Raw genomic sequence first — 17768 nt, forward strand, 5'->3', positions numbered from 1 at the left:
GAGCTGGGGAGGGAGCCCCTTACCCATCCGTGCAGTGTGCTGTCCTCTCCCGTGTGAACGCGTGAGTTAGGCGTTCAGAGAAGAAAAGTAAAGAAAAGCAAAGGAAAAACAAGCATGAATGGTAACTGTGCTCCCTGCCCAGGCAGAGCCCCTGCCTCCCCCCGCCTTCTCCCCACCAACCTCCTGCCACGCGTGGCACAGCCCCTGCCAGACCCGCAGCCCGACACTGCGGGTACCGAGCTCTGCCCGAGGCGGCTGTGGAGGGGTGACCCCGCTGCAGCGACCCTCCCTGGGGGCCAGGGACCCTGCCGGGGTCTCTCCGTGCGCCCCGGCGAACGTGGAGACCCTCCGTGAGGAGCGGGTACCGCGCACGGGGGCCCCTGCTCTCCGCGGGGGCCAGGGGCCTCGCACGGGGCGCCTGTGATCGTAGATGGGGACCGGAGACCCCATCCCCGCCGCAGGACTGCCGGGGGGCTCCGGCAGCGGCGGGGCAGCGGCCGGGAGGAGCGGAGCGGGTGCCGCGGTGATGGGCGCGCCGGGCCCGCCCCGCAGCGCCGAGCGCCGCCCCGCAGCGCCGCTGGGGCGGGGGGGCCCGGCCGAGCCCCGCGCCCAGCCCCGTCCCCGGCACGGCCCGGGCGCAGCAGCCGCATGTCGGGGCCCGGCGCGCAGAGCCGCAGCCGGCGGCTGCCCGGTAAGTGCCGGCCGCGGGGTGGGCTCGGCGGGGTGGGAGCGGGGCTCCGAACCGGGCGGGCAGGGCTCGGGTGCCACATCCCCTCCACCTCCCCGCAGCTCCCACCTGAGGCTCCGCAAAGCCGCTGTGACCCCCCTGCCGTCCCCGCAGCCTCCGGCCCGGCCACCCCGAGCTCCGCTGAACCAACCTGCTGCCCGGGCGGCTCGAACCGGGGGCTGCTGCCCGGGGAGCGCCGTGCCCGGGACGGGGATGCTCGGGGAACGGGGGGATTTGGGAGACACCTTCCTTGGGAAGGGGCTGAGATCGGGGACCTGTTGCGGAGTGGCATCGGCACCCCTCGGAGAGGGGGGGGCTCCCGGCTGGAGCGGGTCCCCCCGCACCCGCGGGGCTGAGGGTATGAGGATGCTGAGCAGAGCAAAGCCATCAGCGAGCGGCGGGGCGAGCGGCAGTCGGGGGACCGGGGCTTGCTGGGGGCCAGCCAGCCAGGGACGGTGCCCGGGTCATGCCCGCCGTGCCTCGGGCACCGCGCTGCCCGCCTGGCTGCCCCGTCCTCACGCTTCTCTCGCATGAAAGGAAGCAGCGCCCCGCAAATAGCAGGGTCTTATGACACAGCCTCTGCCGGGGAAGGAGCTCCGGGCGGCAGGGAGGGATATTTTTAGTGCAGAGACGCAGGGGATTTGGAGATCGCTCGGAGGAGTGCAGGCAATGAAACCGCGGCACACACAGGGGTTACGAGGTGCCATGTCCTCCCTCTCCAGCTCTCCCCCTTCCCACTTTTCCCGGCAAGCAGCTCTGCCAAAACCACTGCCTCCCTCGCACTCGCCTGGTGCATTTCCTCTCACCAGGGCTACGGTTATTTTTTGCTGTGCTGCAACACGAGGTCAGACGTGCCGATGGAGAACCGTGCAGGGAATTAACGCTCAGGCAACCGGAGCGTCCAGAATCCCGTCTCTGCACGGCCTGGCCCCGAGTGATTCTCTGGGGCATTCCCAGCTCTCCACACCATCCACTTCTTCCAAGACTGAAGGAGCTGAAAGCCCTTGGGAATTACCCTTGTCCCACGGGGGTTGTGCTGGGGCAGGGTGACAGGGAAATGCCATCTCTGCAGAGCCTCCCAGAGGATGCTGTTGCAGCTGAGGAGCTGCATCGTCCCCCAGCCATCTCCTCACAGTCCTGCATGTAGGGATCAGGAGGGCAAGGTGCACTCTGACAAGTTGGGCAGCAGTGGGACATTCTAGGCTTCTCTGGAGGAGCAGAGTCAAAGGTTTGGGCTCCAGGAAAGCTCAGGGAGAAGAGCAAAAGCCAGCCTACTCTAGCTCTTTCATTCACCAGGGAACTGGCCCATGCTTGGAGCAACCCGCTACTTAAACTCTGCTCACCTCCCCAGCACCCTGCTGTCCCTTTCACAGCCCAGATTATTTTTAAATCCTTTGAAATCTCTGTGAGGTATTGCAGAGCTGTGGCCTCAGGAAAAGGCCATCCCCATCCTCTCTTGGCCTTGTGCCTCCACTGACAAGCTTTCTCCCACCCCAAATACACCCCTCCTATCTACCAGCACAGAGAGGGGGGGGATCCCATGGGCCAAGGAGGAATGAAAAGTGCATCCACTCCCAGTGGAAACACAGCCAGATGATTGAAACGTGCTCCACTCCCAGCCCGGATGCAGGGTCAGAAGCACCCTGAGCTGGTGCTCCCTGCACCCTCCAGCCCTACCTGACCCTTGCCCCGTGCTAACTGCACCTTGGAGTTGCTCCTCTCCCAGCCCACTCGGGCGAGGGTGTGGATGGGACAGCTTGCAGAGTTTTGCTTCTCAGCCAGCCCTCCCACACCTTCCCCCACCACAGCGTAGCCACGAGCCCACACTGCGTGAGGGGTGGCCCTGGCAGGGCAGAGGGGCCAGCGGGACCATCGTCCTCGGAGCAGGTGAGAAGGAAATCCCTGCCTGCACTTCCTGGTGGGGATCCTGCCCTGCCCTACCCACCCAAACTCTGCAGCAGTGTTTGGCCCCGGTTCCTCTCCAAGCTACACTGGCTAACAAGCCGTGAGAGCCGGAAGGCTCTGAAGGCAGCGGGGTCTCGGTGCCCGCGCTGGGCGGTTCAGCCAGCGGGGCAGAGCCTGGCTCTGAATGCTGATCAGCCTCCAGCCCCCCGGCCGAGCGGGCTGTGGTAATAACCATGACAATAGCAATAAAAGCCAGGCCACCGGCAGGTACCGACAGATCCCCCACGGTGCACAGGGGCCGCATTGTGTGTGCGAACGTGTCCCGCGGTGGGAACATGCCAGCCGGATGAGACAATCCCCACGGCTGGTGACCGGCCGTCACATGGGCAAGGGCCGCGGCAGGGAATGCCGTGCTCCTTTATTTCCCCGGCAAGGGTTGCTGAGAGGCAGCGACACTGGCAGGGCTGTTCGCTCCCCCGGGGCCCGGAAGAGCCCCGGGAGGGGGGGAAGGCTCCGTCCCCGGCTCTTACCGCGGTCACGGGTCAGGCAGGGCCAAGCACAGCCCCAGCTGCTGCCTCCCGCTGCCGGCCTTCCTTACATAATGGGATCTCAGTGCTCGTGCCCAACTCCCCGGCGACAGCTCAAAAACAAGTTCATAAACAGGTCCTGCTAATTTCTCCCTCTAGAGAAACCCTGGCGCCCACAGGAATGCTGCCTCCAGCTGCCTGTCCTCCCTCTCCCCAAGCACCTTTACGAGTATCGGTCACGTGCTGGGGAGACACGGGCAGTGAGAACATTAATAGCACACACTTGTGACACCTGGGACAGCACCTGAGAGCATTTGGGTTTATTTTGTCTTTGCACTGCAGGAGGATTTAGAGACTTTTCCTTACCTCACACTGCGTCCCTTTGGCAAGGTGTTCCACAAAGAGTTGGTCTGTCACCCTGGATCCAGGAGCCAGCACAGCCTGTGCCCTGAGCCCAGCCTCCCTAGGGCTCTCCTCAGTGTGGTGAACTGCGGAAGTTTGCCATGGATTCAGCACAGCTGAGCTTGGGGACACAGCTCTGCCTGGGACAGTCAGCACAGGGCTGATTCCAGCTGCTGAAGGGAGTCAGCTTTGTAATCGGTGCCTTGATCAGCCCCTCTTGTCCCCCACTCTGCAGATGGCACAGGGTGGCCAGAGGTGTTTGCTGTACCCCAGTGGCACTGGGCTGCTGCTGACAGTGAGGCAGCTTTCCCGGCAGGAAAGCTTCCCTGGCACCACGGCTCTTACCCTGGGTCCTGCACAGCACACCGAGCCTGGGCACCACTGCTTTGGTCAGACATACCAAGGCAGAGATCCCTTCAGGCAGCCAGGAGTGCTGCCCCAGGCGGTGCAGGAAGTCGCTGAGCAGCCAGAGGAGGACCAGAGCCTCTTCCAGAAAGCGGATGGTGACTGGCACTGAGTCATGGTGCATCCCCACGCAGTGCTGCCAGCACGACCCAGCCCGCAGGGGCAGCCGCCTGCAGATGATGGGGTTTCACTGAAGGATGCCCCAGAAACGGAGTGCAGAAAAACCCTGGAAGGGCTCTCAGGAAGATGTGATATTGATCTCCAGGACACCTCACCAGGCTCACCACCTCTCTCCCATTTGGGTCCTGTGCTGCTCCATGCTGCTGAAAGCCAGCCCCTCTGCTGTGCTCGCCCCTGCTCCTGCCAGACAGGGTGGGGATGCTGCTCCCCAGCCTGGGGGAGCAGAGGGTTTGGGCCGTGCTCAGGCAGAGCAGAGGATGTTTGTTTGGTTTCCTTGGTTACTGCACTGCCTGCTCCAGTAATCACATTTTCCTTGTGCCGGTTGGGCCAAGAGCAGCAGAGAGGAAATATGGAATGGCTGAGGTCAAACACCAGCCTGGGAACAGCTGGGGCCACCAGCCACAACCCTCTGTGCCACTTGGGTCCTTGCTGTTGTGGGTACTCAACCCAAAAGGGAGTTACCAGGCCCAGGGATGAGCAACGAGCTCCTTCAGCAACAGCCCCAGGGCTCCCACCAGTCCCTCCAGTGAGCCAGGGACGCAGGCACCGGCAGTGAACTGCGTGAGGAATTGCAGGAATGAAAATGTTTGTGCAGGCAGAAGCCAAGCTGGCTGTGAGCAGGGATGTGAGTGGGAGCCTGCGAGCGTAGGTGCAGCGTATTTATAGCGACGGTGGCGGCGGGGGTGTGCACGGGCAGGGGTGACAGGGTTGCGAGCGGCTTTTGTTCCTTATGCATCCCTCAGCCCAGAAACCCTGGAGCACTAACGCCAGTTCTCGTCCCTTGGAGCTCCCCTGCTCGTTAGCATTCACAGACAGCCCTTGGTTTGGTAACAAGGAAACTGAAACTTGAACGTGCACAAACGGCAGCTGATCTCACACCAGCACCCTTTCCCCCCAGATAATTCCCTCCAGCAGTCGTGAGCATATGAGCTCCCTATTCCTGGCTGCCTTGCACCTCAGGAGCAGGATCTGAGTGAGGCTCCACACAGCATGTGCAGGTGACGCTGCCGTGCCGGTGTGTAACATCTACCCACGGCGACTAACTCAGTGCGTGCTGGTAAAGCAGAGCAGAGGGGACTCACCAGCCCCCCAGCACAGCTGTACAGTGTGAGCTGGCACAGAAGGGCTCAGACAGCCCTGCCTGGCCTGACTCTCCTCCCCTTTCTCCCCAGCCGACATGGAGCAGGCCCAGCGGAGCCTGGATGCGGAGCAAATGCAGCAGCAGCAGCTCAAACTACGGGACCGGCAGAAGTTCTTTGAGGAGGTTTTCCAGCATGACGTGGATTTCTTCTTCCCAATGTCTCACCTGCAGATAGAGCATCGGAGACGTAAGTGCTGTGGGCACCAGCACGGGGCTGGGGGGTTTCAGGGAACAATGACACAGGGGTTAGAGATGGGTGGGACATCCCCAGGCAGTGGGGACACACATGTCTTGCACCGAGACAGGACCACACAGGCTGTGTGTGGGTGTGCTGTGCTGTGCATTACTCACACCACTTAAGTGAAGGCACTTGCACACGGGTACCCAAGCTGGCGCCCTGCAGAGTCACTGGCTTTGGGCAGGCTCCTCCAGACAGCAGTTTGGAGCAGGGACAAGGACTTCAGTGAGACAGCAGGGGCTTCAGGAGGGATGTTTTAAGGAAACATGATTTTCCTGAGGTCCCTTAGCAGCAAGTAGAATTCAGTTCCCCGTGGCAAGGCTGGTCTCCCTCCTCAGGGTCCTGCCTACACAGTGCTGATGGTGCCCTTTACCTGGCACTAGCACCCACCTTTTCACTGGGCTCTATCTCTTGCAGCTCCCTTAGGCAGCATTTCCTCCATGGAAGTGAATGTGGACATGCTGGAGCAGATGGACATGATGGACCTGTCAGACCAGGACACAGTGGATGTGTTTCTGGGCTGTGGGACAGAGGAGAGCAGCATTGTTGGATCCCTGCCAGGTATGTGCAGTCCTGGCCTTTTGTGGGCCAGGCTGGAAGCCCTTCCTGCCCCCAGTGCCCACACTGGCTGGTTCCTCAGCCCTGGCCACCCTGCAGGCAGATCCACACCCACCCAAAGGGAGACACTTGGTGCTGGGGTCTGTGAGGTTGGAGGGATCTCACCCCGGGCTGCTCCACGTCAGTATCCAGCTCCACAGCCCAGACATACAGACCCCTGTAAAAACCTTGTGCTGCAGAAGACAGGAGAGCCCAGGCACCTCCCTCGTCCATGGGTCAAATTCCCTTGTCCTGAAGCGCCTCTGGAGCAGCCAGTGTTTAGTCATGAGTCCCCAGGCCCCCACTGTGCTGCAGAGCTCACTGTGCTGAGTGGGAAAGCTGCAGGACCCCCTCACTCCCCAGCCAGACCCCAGAGAGGGCAGGGAGAGCCCAGGGTGGCCGCACCTTCCTCCACGCACACAGGTCAGTGAGGTCAGGCCAAACATCTCCTGGCCTGCTGCAGCCTCACACAGCACGGCTCTGAGCTGTGCTTCATGTGAGACGGAAACGGCTCCACTGCCAAAACCGGGGAAGGAATGTGCAGCAACTGCCCGAGCCAAGCCGGGGGTGTGAGGTGGGGAACGGCCACAGCGGCCGCACGGGGAGCAGCCAGGAATGCACAGCCTGCCGAGGAATAAAACACGCGTTTTGGAGGGGCTGTCCATGAAGCCTAGGGAGCAATAAACCTCCAGAAGGCTTTTTATTTCTCACACTGCTCTCTCCTCCAGGGGCAGATGCCAGCCAGTGCCCAGAGGAGATCACCCTGCAAGTGCCCGAAGCAGCCGAGAGCAAGTCTCGCATTTCCTCCACGTCCTCGGCCTCCACGGATCTGAACAGCCTGGACACCAGTGAGGAGGGGGCCGAGACCCCCGTGGTGCAGTCGGATGAGGAGGACCTGCAGGAGGACAGTTCCAAAGAGCAGGTGGCAAGAAGCTAGCAGGCAGCTCTGCCCGGCTCCCAGCCTCCTCCACACGGACTTGCCAGCCCAGAGGAAGGAAAGCTGCTGGTGCTCAGCAAACCCCTTCTTGGACTGCTGCCCTGCCAGAGGGGAGAGATGGTTTTCCCCTCCTCTCCCTCCACGGGTTCTCCTGGCAGCCAAAAGGAGAAGGAAAGGGGTATTGTAAGCTCCCAAAATTAACTCTTCAGGCTTTGCTGCTAACATTCCTTGCTTCACCCCCCCCAAAAATGCTGAGCATCCCACAGCCCCACCATTCCCAGAAAGCCATCCCTTGGGACCCCAGTTCCCCCTGTTCTACTGACAAAGGTTTTTCCCAGACAAGCACTTAACAACAGAGAAATAACACTGCACACAGAGAAATAACACTGATCTAACCAAGCAGTGGGTGTGTGTGTCTTTGGGAGAGAACAGCGCCGGGTGAGGGTTTGGAGGGGATTGCAGGGGGGAGAGCAGTGCAAAGCCAGCATGCCAAGGGTGCCACGCAGGAGCAAACAAAACCTCCTGTTGCACAGCCCAGGGATGGTTCCTGAGCAGATAACACAGACCTTGGCAGAGAAGGGCTGTAAGTGCAGCAGGTCACCCTGCTGAGGAACCCGGGCTGTGCCTCCAGGAGGGAGGGAGCCAGCACAGACACAACCTGAGCAGGCTGGGGGGATGGTGACCTGGAACCACCCACCAGGAGCACATTGGGGATCTCCCACACAGGTGGGATGAGTGGAGAACACCAGCACACGCAGCACCAGACGCTGCTGCTCCCCCAGCACAGCAGCCCTGGCTGGAGGCTGCTCCGGAGGAGTGAAGGAACAGCATCAACATGAAGCCACTTTGCAGCTTGGTCCCTGCAGGCCAGGCCAAGAGGAGTTGGGCACAAAGCTGGCACTGCCACTGTCAGTGGCTGCAGGCCAGGAAAGGGCTGTCCCTGCTCTGGCTGTGTCAGCACAGCCGTGGTTACCGGGAAAGGAGCCTGGGAGATGAGCAAGAGGAGCCAGGGAATGCTCCTCATCCTGGCTGCTTCCTGCAGTGTGTTCAGACACCCCTGCACTCCTGTCAGCCAACCCACCTGACACCAGCTGGAGTGCTCCATGTCTATATTGCAGCATGAATGTTGCATGTTCTGCCTTCAGCTGTTTATTAGATGGGAAATTGGTTGAAAAGAGAAACAAGGGCCAGGCTTCAAGACTTCTCAGGTCCTGCCACAGGGACTCCCAAAGTAGGTACAGGGTAATTAACAGCTCTGGCTGGATATTTTTACCTTCAATTACCTACCAAAATGCATCTAAACCTTTATTACTTACCAGTATCTTGTTGCAAGGAGTTGCCCAGCTTGAAAAAAAGAAACAAAAGAAACCCAACAAGCAACATTGTAAAGAAATTTGACCTGGGTTTTTTTTTTTTTTTTTTTTTTTTTTTTTTTTTTTTTTTTTTTTTTTTTTTTTCTGGGCATGCTACCTTTTTGGTTTCATGTGATGCCCCTAATAAGCAAGAGGGGAAAAAAAAGCTGTAAAATAAGTAAGAGGGGGAAAAAAAGAGCTATAAAGGAACTCCTTATCCTTTACAAACACTGAGTCAATGGGATTTGATTCCAAGTTAATGTTGCATGAAGACCTTAGATCTAAGCAAGTAAGTGGGTAATTGAATAGGTGTAGCACCTGGTAAGTGACAACCCCATGTTGTCACAATTTTTATGCTTATTTCCTACCGGAGCAAACCATTAGTACTCTCAAATCATCACGGGGAATAACCAGCCAGAACGGGAGTCGGTGTGAGCTCCACGGGACTGTCACTGCCTTGCTGTGGCTGCCCTTTTCCTCCCCCTGGGGTGGCCCCGGGCTCGGAGGGGGGGGCTCCCGGATGGCTCTGCACCCGCAGATAGACGCTGCCCTCCGGAAAGGAGCCGTCACGGAGCGGGGGAGAGCCGCCAGCAGCGGGAAGGGCTGGGACGAGCAAGGGAGCCGGGACAGGCACAGCCCCCGCAGGGAACCCCAAACTCAGGGGCTGCCCCTGCAGCACCAACGTCACAGGCGGGGGGAGGGAGCCCCCGGGAGCCCCTCGCACCCCCTAGACCAGCAGAGATGGACTCGGTGATCCTTGTGGTCCCTCCAGCTCCGAATATTCTGTGCAAACAGCGGCGCTCGCTGCCGGGCGGGGGGCGGGCGCCAGGCACAGCCAGGCAGGCGCTTCCCCCGCGGAGGCTCCAGCTCCGTGCAGCAGCTCCTCGGCGGGTCCCCGGTCTCGGCCCCAGGCAGGGGCAGCCGCCGCGGCCCGGAGGGAGGGAGGAAAGGAGAACGGACGGATGGATGGTCTCCATAGCCCACGTCTCCACGGGCCGCCGGAAGCGGCGCCATTGGCGGGCGGAAGCGGAAGCGGCGCGGGGCGGGCGGGCCGCGGGATGGCGGCGGCGGCGGTGCTGCTGCTGCTGCTGCTGGCGGCGTGTCCCAGCCCCGGGCGGGCGGGCACGGGGCGGGAGCGGCGGGACGAGCTGCGGGAGGAGCTGCTGCTGAGCCCGCTGCCCACCGGGGACGTGGCCGCCACCTTCCAGTTCCGCACGCGGTGGGACGCGGACCTGCAGCGGGGCGCAGGTAGGGCGTGCCGCGCCGGGGCGGACCGGGCCGCTATTGGCTGACCTGGGGGGCGGACCGGGCTATTATTGGCTGGCGCTGGGGCGGACCGGGCCGCTATTGGCTGGGGCGCGGCGCAGGGGCGGGACCACGGCGGTGTGATGGTTTGCGTTGGGTTATGACGTCGGGGCGAGTGACGTCAGAGGCGAGCAGGGCAGGGCACCGTAGGGCTGCGGGAGGCCGAGAGTTGCGGTGACGTCACACCCCCAGGGGGCTTGGGATGGGGGGTGAAAGTGGGTTGCATGTGATAGTGAAAGCAAGGGCAGTGTCAGGGGATGATGTCATGCTTGGCCAGGCCCTGGTGTTACGTCAGGGGCAGGGATGGGGGATGACGCAGGCAGGGACTAATGCTGCCCACACAGTCTCTCACTACAGGCTGTTCCCGAAGGCGCTGGGGCGGCTGGTGGCGGCGCTGGGTGTGCGGGAACTCCACCTCGCCCTCACCCAGGGCTTCTGGCGCACGCGGTTCTGGGGGCAGCCGCCCCTCCAGGCACCCGCTGGCGCCGAGCTCTGGGTCTGGTTCCAGCCCACGGTCACCGAGTAGGTACCCTGGCTGTGGATCTGTTCCCCCGGGTCCTTCCATGGCCACCGATCCCAGGAGCTGTGGCTCATCTCTAAGGAGGCAGCTGCCTTGTGTGAATTGGTCTCCTGGGTGGAAAATGTCTGCTGGAATAAAGGGCCCGGAATGCCAGGAGTAGTTCTAAAAAAAAGCAGAACTTATCCCACTCAGTGCACAGGGCAGGATGTGGTGCTGAGGGCACTTAAGTAATTCCTTTGTGGGCTCTGTGTTGACAAACCCCTCACTGCACTAATGGGATGGGGTTATATCTTGACCTCTCATCCATGACTCACTTCCTTTCACTCCCATCCAGTATCTGTCACCATGTCCCTTAGCACTCAGCCCCTGTTCAAGCTGCAGCAGCTCTGTGGGGACTCACAGAGCTCTCTCTTCCCTACAAGTGTCCTGTTTATTGAATGTTACTGACTTAATGCTTGTTGTTCCAAGGATTTAAGCTGCTCAGCAATCTCTGGTATCTGTTCTCACACAGTGTTGACAAAGCCTGGAAAGAACTGAGCAACATCCTCTCGGGAATATTCTGTGCTTCTCTCAACTTCATTGACTCAACCAACACAGTTATTCCAACAGCATCCTTCAAACCCCTGGGCTTAGCCAATGGTGAGCCCTGCTCTGCCCTCTCACTCTTGCCTCTTGCTCTCGTTCTTCCCTGTGCCACTGCCAGGATTCTGGTGCAGATCCTGCAGTGACTCTGGGTCTGGGTACAACAGGGTCTGTTAACCTCCTCCTCAAAGTGTTTCCTCTCCCTGCAAACAGGCCTTGCATTTGAACAGAGGAAGCTCACAAGCAGTACATGGCAGATGCTCCCAGGCCCTTGTCTGTCTCTCTGAAAAATATTTTATGAAACAATGAGAACTACAGGATTTAAGGCCCTTATGAAAAAAAATCTGCTAGGATACATCCTTACACGCACATCCTTACTCTTTCCAAATCACTCTGAACAGAGTGGGAAGTATTCCCGATGGAGCTCATGGCATTTGGGGCACATTGAGAGGGTGGTGGGTGTGGGGTGGAACAGCCTGTGGCAGTACCAGGCTCTTGACCCTCCAGCTCCCTCCCAGGGACAGACCACCATCTCCTGCGATACGCCGTGCTGCCCCGGGAAGTCGTCTGCACAGAGAACCTCACGCCTTGGAAGAAGCTGCTCCCCTGTGGCTCAAAGGTAACAGCAGGTCCTGCTGCCTCCTTGGGTCACTCCCAATGAAATATGAAGTCTCAGCCAGGCCTTTCTCCCATGGGAGCAGAGGGCAGGGCAGGGGCTGAGTCTCTCCTCTGCTCCCTGCAGGCCGGGCTCGCTGTGCTGCTGAAGGCCGAGCGCTTGTTCCACAGCAGCTACCACTCACAGGCAGTGCACATCCGCCCCGTCTGCAGGGTAAGCTCCAGGCTCAGCTCCCTCCATGAACATCCCAACAGAGAATCCACAGCCTCCTTGTCACGCTGTAAGGTGACACACTGGTTTGCCCAGCTCTGCTGCCGTGGGTTCACTGTGTCTAACACAGCTGTTGTCCTGCTGCTCTGGGCTTACCTGCATCCCAGTGGTGATCCTGGTGGAGTTCCAGCTCTGCCCTGGTGTTGTGACCCTCCAGAAGGTGTGATCAGAGTCACTTGTCTCTTTGTTTTCCAGGATGCCTCCTGCATGGCTGTGTCCTGGGAGCTCAGACAGACCCTCACTGTGGTCTTTGATGTCTTTTCCAGCGGTCAAGGAAAGAAAGGTAAGCCTGGGGCTTGTGCACTGTGGTGCTCGAGTGCCCCCAGCCTGCAGCACTTCACTGCCTGCCACTGACTTTACTTCCCACAGACTGGTCCCTCTTCAAGATGTTCTCTCGCACACTGACTGATGCCTGTCCTCTGGCGTCGCAGAGCAAGGTCTACGTTGACATCTCCCCCAAGAACAAGGTAAGCTCACGGACCAGAGAGCACCCCCTGCTCCGTCGTGTGGCTCTGAAACATCCCCACCTGCACCCCCTGCACGGCCCAGCCCCTGGGAGCCCTGCAGGGCTAACAATGGGAGGCAGTTTCCTTGCTCTGCCCATGGCAGTGGGGATGAGCCTGCTGGTGTTAGTGAGGGCGCTGAGCTGCCACTCCAGGTGGGTGGGAAAGCTGGGGGCCAGCTGGAGGGGCTTTGCCCAGCACCGCCAGTTACTTCAAGGGGCACTTTTCCTTTCATGGCCCATTTGCTTTCTCAGGAAAAGGAGCTACTGGAAGTGACACCCCCTCCAACATCCGTACACGAAGCTGTTGTCCAGGGAGACAAGAAAACCTACGCTGTCTATGACCTGCTGAGCCCCTCGCTCTTCAACACATCTCGCAGCCTCAACGTGCAGCTGAAGTGGAAGCGGCCCCAAGACAGCTGTGAGTGAGCAGAACTTCACTCCATCTGCACTGCTGGCCAGGGCTCCAGGCCTAAAGCTCCCCTGGCCTGGCCCCCCATTGCTGTCCCTCTGTGCCCCGCAGCGGAGATGCCCATCCCCGTGCTCCACGCCCAGCGGTACGTGGGTGGGTACGGGCTGCAGACCGGCGAGATCTGCACTCTCATCTACAACACCCACCCCTACCGGGCCTTCCCCGTGATCCTGCTGGAGACTGTGCCCTGGTACCTGCGCCTCTACGTGCACACCCTCACTATCATCACCAAGGGCAAGGAAAACAAGCCAAGTAAGTGAACCCTCCTGGGAGCACGTGCCACCCGATTTCCTTGGCATGAGCGGCTCATTCCAGAGAGGGTTTAGCCCCTCCCTTGGGCCCCAGTGATCACTGAGAATCTGGATTGTGAAATAAAACATCTTAGAATGTTTTCTTACCCTTGAGTTCAGTGCTCACAGCAGATGAGACTACTAAGTCTGTTTTATAAGAGGCACGTGGATGGTGTTTCATAATCCAACAAGGGTGTAAACCAAAGTGAATTAATTTTTGTAGTACAGGAGGCTCAGTTTAAAACTGATGAGTGGGTTTTATTTTGCATTTGTAACTTTCCTTATGAACACCTGACTTTTATGGGTCATCAGCTCTAAAGACCAGCTAGATTTAGCTCTAACACATGCTTTTTGCTACGGTTACATCTTCACTTGCCCAGAAAAACTCTCTCAGGACAGTGGAATCAGGAGCCCCCACCCCATGGGACATGCCCTGGCCATGTGAGATTGCACAAGGTCCCCCTGGTGCCATTGACAGCATCTCTTTGGGGTTAGGTTACATCCATTACCAGCCAGCCCAGGACCGGAGACGGCCTCACCTCTTGGAAATGCTGATCCAGCTGCCAGCCAACTCCGTCACCAAGATCACAATCCAGTTTGAGAGGGCCTTGTTGAAGTGGACAGAGTACCCACCTGACCCTAATCATGGCTTTTATGTCGGGTAATGACATTCCTCAGCTCCTCAGCCCCTCCTGGGCCTCACGCAGGACTTGCTGTCCAGGTCTCTGGGGATGTCTTTGCTGGCAGGACTGACACTGGCATGTTTTTGTCTCCTCAGTTCATCTGTGCTCAGTGCCCTGGTGCCCAGTGTGATTGCGATGAAGGACGTGGATGTGGAGCAGAGCCCTCTCTTCACCTCGCTGTGCGTGTGCCTGTACTGCAGCCTAGGGCCTGTGGCCACTGTCATCCCATCTGGTGAGCACAAAGCAGTGGCCCTGTGTGGGCTGACGTTCCCCTTCCTGTTTCCACTCCCCAGGTTTCCTTCCTCTGATGGCTCCAGCTATTTTGTGCGCCTGTACACGGAGCCGCTGCTGGTGAACCTGCCAACACCAGACTTCAGCATGCCCTACAATGTCATCTGCCTCACCTGCACCGTGGTGGCCGTGTGCTACGGCTCCTTCTACAACCTGCTGACCAGAACGTTCCACGTGGAGGAGCCGAGCCGGGGCGGGCTGGCTAAGCGGCTGGCCAACGTCATCCGAAAGCTCAGGGGGGTGCCCCTGCTCTGAGAGGAACCAGGGCAGCCAGCACTGGCTGTGGGGCTCCGTGGGGAGACCCAGGGAGCAGAGCACCGATGCCACTTGTCTTGGCTGGAAGCACCCTGCTCCATTTTGCTGCCTGGATCTCTTTGGGATCCAACAAGCTGAGAGATCGCTTCCATCCTGAAGATGGAAAATGGCTCTAAGCCCATTGACTACTGAACTGCACTGCTATGGGATTGGGAAAGGTACAAGCCTTCTGTTTGGGAGAGGTGTAACATGCTGGGAATGATGCTGGAAGTAAACTTGAGTGTTTTGTACATTTGTGCTGCTCCTGGTTGGTTTTACTTTCTCAGCCCCACAGGCAGAGTTGACCCTGTAGGACTGTGAGCTGCCAGCTCTCTACCACACTGCCTGGGTGAGCTGGGAGGAGATGCAGGCATGACCAGGGGAAGGGCTGTGATCTGCTGCAAAGAGAAGGATTCATCTGCTCTGACACCTCGCCTTCCACAACTGCTGTGTTTCACAGCTCCCTCCTGTCACACTTGACCACATTTGAGCCAATTTGTAAAGTAATTGCTGGCCACGGTGTATGTCTGTTCCCTCAGCCATGGCAAGGATTTATTTTTTTTCTCAGGAACTTCTATTTGCAACATTTTGAAACCACTCCACCTACTCACCCCTTTGCTGCATCACAAGATTCTCCTCAGTATAATTTCTGCATGTCTGCCCAGGGGCTCCCTTGCACCCACGGTGTCCCCAAAGCTTTGGGGAGCCTTGGCTCAGCAGACCCCAAGTGCTGAGCTGTGGCCAGCCCTGGGCTGGGAATGCAGGAACACCAGCACTACTCTGCTCTACACTTATTTTCACAAAATAGAAATTACCACCTTCTGATTCACACAAAGCAGTGGGAGGAGGCTGGTGGTGCTGCTTGGCCTCTGACAGTCTTGTGTTCAGGAATCAGAACAGAAACTGCTCACAAGCAGCTAAATAAAGCACAGGGAAACCACTAGAAGAAATATTCCCTAGGACCAAAGCAGAACACAGCCAGAAGTCCTTTAAAAACTTCCATTTCGAACAGAAAAACCGTAAGAACCCCATTGCCTCCTGTCCTGCACTGAACAATCTGTTCCCACTGGCCTGGGATTACCTTTCCCTTCCCTGCCAGAGATGCCCTTTTCTCAGCAGCTCCTTACAGATCCACTCCACTGGATGGCTCCATGCAGCCTGCAGAGCTGCTGAAATACATGACTTTTGGATGATCCCTCTCTGTTCCTGCTTGCTCAAAAGGATGCCACGGGGCCAGGAGCTCACGCTGCTTCCAGCCACAGCTCTGCCAGCCAGGCTTCAAGTGCAAAATGGAATTTCTTTATAGAAAGCTGGAACTACAACCGAACAAAACCTCAGCGAGCACACAGCTCCCACAGCAGGGCAGGGGGGATGCAGCCAGGAAGGTCCACATGGCAGTTTGCAAAAGGATTTGGAGACCTCAAATTGTTTCAGGTTGGGTCCAGTATAAATCCTGCAGACTGCAACCAGCAGCACGTGGGGGAGCAGCTCGGAGCAGCCCAGCTCCCGGGCTGTAGCCTGCTTGCTGCAGATGTTAGGTGGGATCCAGAAAGGGCCCTGAGTGCCAGGGCCATGGACTGCCGTGGGAATCATCAGCTGGCATCTACCATCAGAGCTGGCATCAGCCAAAGGCTTTAGGGCCACTCCCATGTGGTGCCATAAACAGGGAATTTAAACACCCTGTAAAGAGGTCAGCCCAGAATAATGGCAGAGCAGGGGGAAACTGGATCCACCCCCGCTGGGCCCTTGGGGAGCAGGTCTTATCACACCCATCAATGCACGGGCCAGCCAAGCGCAAAACCCTGCGGGAAACGGTGGCTCTGCAAACACGGCTGGGTGGGTTTAAATGGCTGTGAAAATGCCAATCTTAAAATCTTAGTCTTTGGGTTTTGTTTTTTTTTTTTTTCCTGGACTATTTTGCTCCCTTCCCTGCATGGCCCCTTGGGCTCCTCAGTACAGGAGAGACATGGAGCTCTCAGAGGGCAGTCCAGGGCAGGGCTGTGAGGATGATGAGGGGACTGGGGCATCTCTCTTGTGAGGAAAAGCTGAGGGAGCTGGGGCTGTTCAGCCTGGAGATGACTGAGAGGGGATCTTATCTGTGAGCAGCTGCAGGGAGGGTGTCCAGAGGATGGAGCCAGGCACTTCCTGGACCCACAAAGATCACCCAGTCCAACTCCTGGCCCTGCACAGACACCCCAATCCCATCCTGTCCCTCAGTGTTGTCCAAACGCTCCTGGAGCTCTGGGCAGCCTCGGGGCCGTGCCCACTGCCCTGGGGAGCCTGTTCAGTGCCCCACCACCGTCTGGGGGAAGAACCTTTTTCTAATATCGAACTTAAACCTGCCCTGACACAACTCCAGACCATTCCCTGGCGTCCTGTGGCCGGTCACCAGAGAACAGATCGGTGCTGGCCCTCCTGAGGGTGTTGACGAGCGCAACGAGGTCTCCCCTCATTCTCCTCTCTCCAAGGCTGAATAGACCAAGCGGCCTCAGGCGCCCCTCGCACGGCTCACTATAACCCCCGTACACACAATAAACCTTTTAGTAAAGAAGAAAACCCCCCACAAACACCCGCAAACCCCCGCTCCGGCAGCACCGCCCGCCTGACCCCGCGCAGGCGCAGTGCCGCGCGCCCCGCGCAGGCGCACCCGGCCCGGCCCCGCCGCGCGGGGCTCCCGGACCCGCCCGAGGCGCCGCCGGCCCCGCTCCGTGCGCTCCCTCCGCCGAGCAGCTCCGCGCCCGGGGCCGGCACGGGCCGCAGCGGGCCCGGGCACAGGCGGGCGGCCGGCCGGGGCCTGCCGGCGCGGGCGGCGGTGTCCCCGGCTCCCGGGCGGCCTCTCCCTCCCTGCTCGGGGCGGCCCCGGGATGGCGGCGTGAGGCGGCGGCTCCGCGCCGTGAGTACGGGCCGGGGGGCGCGGGGCGGCGGGCGGGACCCCGGCGGGCCGTGCCGGAGCGGGGGTGACCGCGGGAACGGCGGGGCCGGGGGAGAACGGGGGAAGGTTTCCCAGCTGCGGGGTGCGGAGAAGGCTCCAGCCGACCGCGAGGTTGTTGCCAGCACGGACAGAACGGCATTGCCTGCGCCCGCCCCGCTGTCCCTCCGCTCTCGGGCGGTTACGGCTCGGAGCTCTCGTTAGCGCCGGGCCCGTTCCTCCCCGGGGTAACACAACGCTCGGACAGCGGAGGCAGCAGCTCGGCTTGGGTGGTCCTGGTGGGTCCCTCCTAAGCGGGATGTTCTGTGATGTTCTTTGAGCACAGCGCTGCAGACCCTACACATGCTCAGAGCCAGTTGCAGGGCGGGTTTACAGCCTGTTCTGTCATGCGAACATTGCTCATGACATCCTAAACGTGCAAGAGAAGAGGGAAAACAAGCTCTTAAATGCAGTCCAACAGCACACTGAACTCTTCCATATTTCCCTGGTACTGAAACATTACAATGGATCTTGCAAATACTCTTATAGTTGAATAACGTTTGTCTTTCCAACCTATATGTGATAACTTCTCATAACCCCTTGCCCAAACTGCATTTTTGCCTC

The 17768-nt window shown here is 59.2% G+C and overlaps 2 protein-coding genes across 2 annotated transcripts; both read left to right on the top strand.

Annotated features, from left to right (window-relative positions):
- The first annotated feature begins 488 nt into the window (after nucleotides 1-488).
- On the top strand, nucleotides 489-7461 carry LOC113993881 (dysbindin domain-containing protein 2-like). Its single transcript, XM_027732444.2, has 4 exons — nucleotides 489-691; nucleotides 5319-5474; nucleotides 5943-6086; nucleotides 6851-7461. Exons 1-4 carry the CDS (start codon nucleotides 649-651, stop codon nucleotides 7057-7059), a joined length of 552 nt encoding a protein of 183 aa, XP_027588245.1. The 5' UTR covers nucleotides 489-648; the 3' UTR covers nucleotides 7060-7461.
- Nucleotides 7462-9469: 2008 nt separating this feature from the next.
- On the top strand, nucleotides 9470-14489 carry PIGT (phosphatidylinositol glycan anchor biosynthesis class T). Its single transcript, XM_027732507.2, has 12 exons — nucleotides 9470-9659; nucleotides 10061-10238; nucleotides 10748-10875; nucleotides 11337-11437; nucleotides 11561-11647; nucleotides 11900-11987; nucleotides 12074-12171; nucleotides 12462-12627; nucleotides 12730-12930; nucleotides 13464-13629; nucleotides 13747-13830; nucleotides 13945-14489. The coding sequence occupies exons 1-12, from the start codon at nucleotides 9470-9472 to the stop codon at nucleotides 14195-14197; spliced, it is 1740 nt and encodes a 579-aa protein (XP_027588308.2). The 3' UTR covers nucleotides 14198-14489.
- The last annotated feature ends 3279 nt before the right edge of the window (nucleotides 14490-17768 follow it).

This window comes from Pipra filicauda, unplaced genomic scaffold, assembly GCF_003945595.2.
Source record: "Pipra filicauda isolate LSUMZ 115617 unplaced genomic scaffold, ASM394559v2 scaffold4_size7858003_pilon, whole genome shotgun sequence".
Taxonomy (NCBI): domain Eukaryota; kingdom Metazoa; phylum Chordata; class Aves; order Passeriformes; family Pipridae; genus Pipra; species Pipra filicauda.

Excerpts from the sequence above, each read along its gene's own strand:
- LOC113993881 (XM_027732444.2), top strand. The coding sequence starts at position 649 with ATGTCGGGGCCCGGCGCGCAGAGCCGCAGCCGGCGGCTGCCCG. Across the intron at positions 692-5,318 it reads CCGCAGCCGGCGGCTGCCCG|CCGACATGGAGCAGGCCCAG; the intron begins GTAAGTGCCGGC and ends CTTTCTCCCCAG. Across the intron at positions 6,087-6,850 it reads CATTGTTGGATCCCTGCCAG|GGGCAGATGCCAGCCAGTGC; the intron begins GTATGTGCAGTC and ends TCTCTCCTCCAG.
- PIGT (XM_027732507.2), top strand. The coding sequence starts at position 9,470 with ATGGCGGCGGCGGCGGTGCTGCTGCTGCTGCTGCTGGCGGCGTGTCCC. Across the intron at positions 9,660-10,060 it reads GGACCTGCAGCGGGGCGCAG|TCTCTCACTACAGGCTGTTC; the intron begins GTAGGGCGTGCC and ends CTGCCCACACAG. Across the intron at positions 12,628-12,729 it reads GAAGCGGCCCCAAGACAGCT|CGGAGATGCCCATCCCCGTG; the intron begins GTGAGTGAGCAG and ends TGTGCCCCGCAG.